Genomic DNA, 6817 nt, shown 5'->3' with positions numbered 1-6817 from the left:
ACGGTCCCACCAGCTCAGCTATTATTAAAATATTTAAATTTCCTTGTACCCAATATTTTTAGTTGTTGGCATTGGAAACTCTCAGAGGAGTTTCTTTGACTATCTTGTCAAAGAAACACTGCCAGGAACAGAATTAGGGCTTTAATTTCTCACAGAAGAATAATTTCCCCCCCAACCTAAGTTCCAAACACAGAAACTTTCTTGTAAGTTCCCCTGGATTGGTAACTGGAGTTTTTTCTGGTCTCTTTTTTATGGAGATGCAGCTTTTACAGACTCCTCATTGTGAGTAGGAGTTTAGCTCTATGCCTTTGGTGAACCCATTCAAGACCCTGTCTTCTGCCCTTGATATGCAGTTCAAACTTCAACCCCTATCCTTGGGACATTGGCTTATGGCTTCCCATTCTAATGAGTATACTCTTCATTTCTAGCACCTCAGGGTTTCTCTTTTGAACCTGGTTCTGCCTGTACACATTGGGGAGGGAGGATGTATTTCATCCAGCATTTCTGTGTGCTTAATGGGGTGGAAGAAGCTATGTTATCTCAGGCCTCTTGGTTGTTTTCTATTGTCTTTTTAATTGTCATCTAGCATAAGATCAAAAAGGTTTGAGAGGCAGAACATGGATAATAAATAGAATCCATAAAGTCTGGATGGACCTGAGCTCAGCGACTTGGGTTGGTAGCATACCACTAGCAGAGGAGAATAGTAGATGGTGCTGAGTTGGCAGTATTGAAGGAAGGGCACTCAGCTGGTGGAAGTTAACACTATAAACAAGGCCTGGGGCAGTTGTGGGTTTTAAATTTTTTATTTCACATAGAATGTATTTATTTCACATAGAATACATACCACTAAAATTTTAAAATATTTTTCCTTTTGGGGTCATTCTTTTCTCAAATATCGATTTATCCATCCCTCTTAGGTGTGCATTGACAACATATGCTGAAAATTACACTCCACCATATGATTATCAGCCACTTGTGAGTATAAGAGGACTGAAAAGCCATATTCTAATACTTTTTTATGTACTTAAAATGATTCTTTACATCTAGTGTAAATAGTCAAGCTTGGGAAGAAAGGACAGATTGCTGAGATTTATGATGTTTTATATTTATTTAGAGGTATAGCTATTTGTTGGAGTCAATGGAGTGTTTTATGGTTATGATTTATTTTAGGATGTTTATAGATTTCAGGGAGAAAATATTGCAATGTCCAAAATATATTAGCTACTTTCTTCTTCATCTTGTTTTATTATCCCCATTCCTGAATTCAATTTATCTGAAATAAGAACCTACCTTTCTATTTATTTGTATTGTGTTGACACTTAAAAGTGGCTTAATTTATCTCTAGGAAATGTATATGTTGATAAAATATGTCCAGTTTACAACTTTAATATACTTTTACTTAAAAAATTAAACAACAGAAATAAAACAAGGGTGCATCCTATTAGCCTTGTTCTGGAAGACTTAACCAGTGCAATAGATAAGAGATGTGATCATTGACAAAGAAAGAAAACAAGTTATCTTTATTTTCAGATAGTATGATTATCCTCTTAGGAGAATCAAGGTATTAAACTGAGAAGTAAGTAGAATAGAATAAGACCATTTAGTAAGATGGGTAAATACAAAATAAGTGTATCAAAGATTGTATCTTTCCTTCATATCATCACTAATTGATTAGTAAACTATAAAAGAAAAATTATACAAATTATTATAGCAACACAGATTTAAAATACTTTAATGAGGAAAAATCTAGATCAATAAAGACCAATAGATAAGATAAGGTAGTTTGTCTCCAAAGATGGGAGACCTTCCTATTTGCACAGGTCACTTTCCCAGCATGATGCGAATGTTCTGGCCAGTCAGGTCCTCGATTTGATCAACAGAACATGGCAAAAGTGACCCTGTGCCAGATCTAGGCCTAGCTTTTAAAAAGACTGCTTTTAACTTTTGGGGCCCTGAGCCACCATGTAAGAAATCCAGGCTACCATGCTTGAAGGAGAGACCACGAGGAGAAACACTGCTGAGCTTGATTTATGAGTGAGGAAGCCATCTTGGACATCTAGCCTAGTTGAGCCTGGCCTCCAACTCTAGCTGCCATCTAACTGACAGATTCCAAAAAGAGGATAATAAATTGTTGTTTGTAGCCATTTTTTAAAAAAAATATACACCCAAGAAATAAATGGGACAGAAATCTCAAATAAAAAGGAATAACTATAATTTTAGAAGATTGGAAAACTAAATTAATTATAAATTAATTAATTATAAATTAAATTAAACTTCATCAGTGGGATGAAGATGGGGTGAGAAGGGTTCTTCTTTTTTATATATATATATATTTTTTATTTTTTAGATTATAATTGACTTTCAATATTATACTTGTTTCAGATGGAGAGCATAGCGGTTAGACAATGTATGAAGTGACCCCCACCCCATTAAGTATAGTACCGACCTGGCACTATACATAATTATTATAACATTATTGACTATATTCCCTATGGCATACTTTAAATTCCTGCAACTATTTTGTAACTGCCAATTTGTACTTCTCAATCCCTTCACCTTTTTCACCCGGCCCCCGTGACCCTTAGTGAGGTGGGTTCTTTTACCTATTGCCAGGCAAATTGTTAATTGTTTTAATTTTTCAGGAAAGGAATTTGGCAGTATGTACCAAGATATTATTTGATCTAATAATTCTCCTTCTAAGAAATTTCCCCAAAGAAAAATAATTTAAACTAGGGATAAAATTTATATTTAAAGATACTCATCACTGGATTATTTATAGTGGCAAAACTTGGAAAATACCTAATGTTTTACTATTAGGAATAGTCCTAATTAAATATGTATAATAATATGATGAGATATTTTGCAGCTTTTATGATGTTCACAAGTAGTTCTTAGCATCATGATAAATCTTCATTTAAGGTTAAGAAAAACATTAAAATACAAAATATAACGTATGTTTTATCTAAAATATGTAAAAATATAGAGAAAAAACCTGAAGAAACTGTCAAAATGCTTGTGAAGCTGGCCATTGAAATAGTGGGATTGTAGTTGATTTTCTTCATCTTTACACTTTTGAGCATGGTTGTTTATAAAACTATATAACCGGAAAAAAAAAAAAAAAACACACAAAGAAACAAACGTATTATTTTAAAATGCAGTTCAGACCCATTTTCTTATATGCATGGAATTTGGCTCCAACTCTAAACAAAAGGAAATTGAAGACACATAATTAAAAATACAAAATTTGAAGGACTAATTTCCCCATAGGCAGAAATATAAAGAAAGTAGGATGTATTCTCAGAGTGTATAAATCTTTAGCTATTGTGTTATATATTTATGGTTTTAATTTTTTCAGCATTAATTCTAATATTTCTCCATTGCTTGTTTTTACATTAACATCACAGCCTGCCATGGCAGTTGTTTGGCTTTATTTAGAGTTTTCTTCATTTGCTTCCAACTTCCATACCAAAGTAATTGATTTTGAGACATGTTTTTATCACTGCTTTCTAGCACTCCTATTTAACGAATGCTTGCATTACATAGTTATAGGATACAAAACATTATTTTAAATTATAAGTGGATGGGTACATCAACAAGTGTATATGTCATAAAATACTAACAAATGAAAGAGGATTTTTTTTGCTTGCTAGATACTTCACCATATGATCTTAGCATAAATAGTTCACCACTCATTCAGGCTACCACCTTTGCAATAATGCAATTCTTGATGAAATCTTAAAATATTTGGATTCACATTATTGCAAATTTTGTGCATGAATTGATACTTTGTTAATTTTATGATGTCTCTTACATTTGCTTTATTCATATTTGCATTAAGTGGGACAGCATTATAGGAAGTTTAAAGGGAGTAGAAGTTATCACACCATGGTTCTAGATGTAAGTAAGGAAATACAGAGTATTAGAAAGCTATAAAATCATTTCTAAGGAGAGAAATGAAACAATTGCAAGCTACTTCTTCAGAGCTCCATGTCTTCCTCTGGGTGCTTATTATAGCTCACCCCAATTTCAGTGAAAGATACTTTCTTTTAAAAGTTTCCCTATCTTTTTCCCAAAGAACCAAAATAAAGGAAAAATTGCAGAGAAGGCAAATTAGAGGACTGGTCCAAGCTGGTTGTATATAGGGTGCATGAGCCTTTAGGACAGGGGACAAATGAGTTGAGGATAATGGTGGAGAGTCCACTGAACACACTCAGGGTGAGTAAGGAAAAGAATTAGTTCAAGCAGGGACTAGCAAATTCAGGAAGTTGAAGGGCCAAGGGAATGAAAATGTTGAGAAAAAAGAACAGCAAGCATACTAGTAGTGAAGGAGTGAGAGAGCTACAAGAATTAGAGGTAATGAGCAAAGGGGATTTATTAGAATTTCAAAAGTAGAACAATTCTGAGGAATGACAGAATCCAGGATGGGGCCATTAGAGTGAGTTTATACAATGGAACCAAAGTCATTGACTTGAGAAGGTGAGAAAATGGTAAGACAGAGTGTAGGCTAGCTTCTAATATGGGTGTTGAGAATCAATCTACAAGACAGCAGGAAGAAAGGGTGAGGCCAAGCCCTCATTGAACTTTGGGGAGCATTTTGAAGGTTAATGGCTCCTCTCAACCATGCAGCTGCCATTTGGGTACATTCATTGATCAGTATCATGTTTGAAGAGAGCTGCCTATTGAGTTATCTTTGCAGGCATATGAGTACCTTTAAATTAAAAAAAAAAAAAGTGTTGCATACCCTAGTTCATTCAGGGATAGAAAGATGAGAAGGTTTTTAATAGAGAATTATGTTTTATAGTTGGCATGCATTCCAAATTGACCACATGGAGTCCATGCAGTGTTTCATAGTAGGTAAGAAAGGAAGCTGCATCTGTTTAAGAATTATTCCCAGTAACAGCTTGGCCTGTCCTACTACTGGGCCTTTATGTACCAGTATAGGTATAGCATTGTTAAAATATTGATATTTCTGTACTAATTAGATATTAGCTATGGCCTTGAATCCCTCAGAATCCTGCCACCTGAGCAGCCCCAGCTCCTCCTCTTGACTCTGGACCCAGGAGTGTATGATGACTTTCCCAGGCCCTAAGCACTTTTGCCTTCGGGGGCTCTTTTTTCCATTAAAAAACCAAACAAACAAGCAAAACGACAACAACAAAAACAAAAACAATATGTTTTACAACTGCATTGGTATAAAAACAAATATAACCCAAACCAGATTATATTCAGTTTTTGAAGTAAAAGATTATTAAAGAAATAGATTTTTAATTTCTCATTGGCATTTTGTAAAGATTACCCATCTTTTCTCCCTCCTTTCTTATTTTTGACTATTATTTTATTTTATGGCCATGTTATATGACTTTGTTAACGTTGACAATCTTGAAATTACCAATAACTGAATGAGTGTTATTACATGAAACTAAAGCATACAATACTCATTTTTTGGGAGTAAGTACTGTCAGACTTCTATACCTTATTTTAAGCAAAATTTACTGTATGATAGGTGCCATTGGTTTCTGCTGTGAGATGTTTATGGCTGTTATAGTACCAGCATCATTTCTTGGCTTAGCTATGAGATTCTATTATTTAATAAAATTAGTTTTTTCAAAATGTCACTTGCATTTTTATTGTATTAAAATATACATAATAAAAAATATTATTTTAACCCTTTTTTAGTGTACAATTTAGTGGTATAAGTATATTCATATTGTTGTTATATTAATTTTTTAAATTCTGATTTTAAAAGAAATGGAAACATTTTTGTCAGTCCCCAAAAGTACTGTGGGCCCTAGGCAGTGGGCTTCCTGTGCCTCATGGCTGAGTGGGCCCAGCCTGGACCTTCTGGAATTTTAACACCTGCTTGGCCAGGGGCTTCTAGAATTTGCTCAGTCTGATTGGCTGCGCTTTACTGGTTAATAAGTACTTTGTATTGTCCCAGACCAAAATCCGTCTTGGCCGTGAGTTAGAGGTGGGCAACATCATTAGGGGCCCTTTATTGTCCAGTTATATGCTCATTCACATGAAAGAAACTCCCCAAAGCCTGCAATTATGCTTAGTTTTATGCCTCCTAAGAAGAGCTGTCTACCACGGGCCTTAAAAAGAAGGTGAAAGAAAGAATGACTTCCTGAGAAACACTAAAATTTGGGACAGAAAGTGAATCTAGAACAGGGTGGGGGTTCTGTGGGAAGCATCACTTGTCTGAACTAAATTAGCTTTCAGTTCCCGCTTCTACAATTTCAATTTCATTCCAATATAGACAGCCCTTTTGTATGTGTTCTTTTCTTTTTCAGTCTAGAATAATGTGTGGTTTTGCCAAACTTCTACCCAGAAAATTAAGGCTGAACTTTAACTAGGTAGTGTTCCGGGCTCCATGATGTATCTTCATGACTTTTATTTTAGTTCTACTTGTCTTTTTACTGTATTTTAGTGTATCTGCTGTTTAGTTCTCTACTTTTTGTCCTGGTTATGTTCCGACTCAATATCTACTAACAAAAGAATAATGACCATTTGTTCGAAAATACTTGTTCCTCTTATTATGTATTATTAACTGAAACAAATGAGAGTTTTAGATTCTCCTGCAAACGAAGTAGTGGTGTGGGATGAAATTGGAAAAGAGGGACGGGGTCATGTGGTTTTACCTAATATCTTTTGGTTGATGTCAGTGTATTCCCAAATGCTGCTGCTAGTTAACCATGGAAATAGCCATCTATTACTTGGGTTTAGAAGACAATGATGGCCTTCCTGAACTGAAATTCTATCCCTGAAAGATCTCAGTACATGTTGTACATATGTGTGCTGACTTTGTGCACATGCATGT

The 6817-nt window shown here is 34.7% G+C and overlaps 1 protein-coding gene across 1 annotated transcript in view; it reads left to right on the top strand.

Moving 5' to 3' along the window:
* CUNH9orf135 (chromosome unknown C9orf135 homolog) overlaps positions 1-6817 on the top strand; it is a 69376-nt gene that overhangs the window by 56350 nt on the left and 6209 nt on the right. Inside the window, exon 5 of the mRNA XM_011371298.2 lies at positions 918-975. Coding sequence (XP_011369600.1) covers positions 918-975 — 58 coding nt within the window. The remainder of the gene's footprint in view (positions 1-917; positions 976-6817) is intronic.

This window comes from Pteropus vampyrus, unplaced genomic scaffold (genome assembly GCF_000151845.1).
Source record: "Pteropus vampyrus isolate Shadow unplaced genomic scaffold, Pvam_2.0 Scaffold186, whole genome shotgun sequence".
Classification (NCBI taxonomy): domain Eukaryota; kingdom Metazoa; phylum Chordata; class Mammalia; order Chiroptera; family Pteropodidae; genus Pteropus; species Pteropus vampyrus.
Note: the sequence above shows the minus strand (reverse complement) of the source record. Positions and strands in the feature narration are given on the sequence as shown.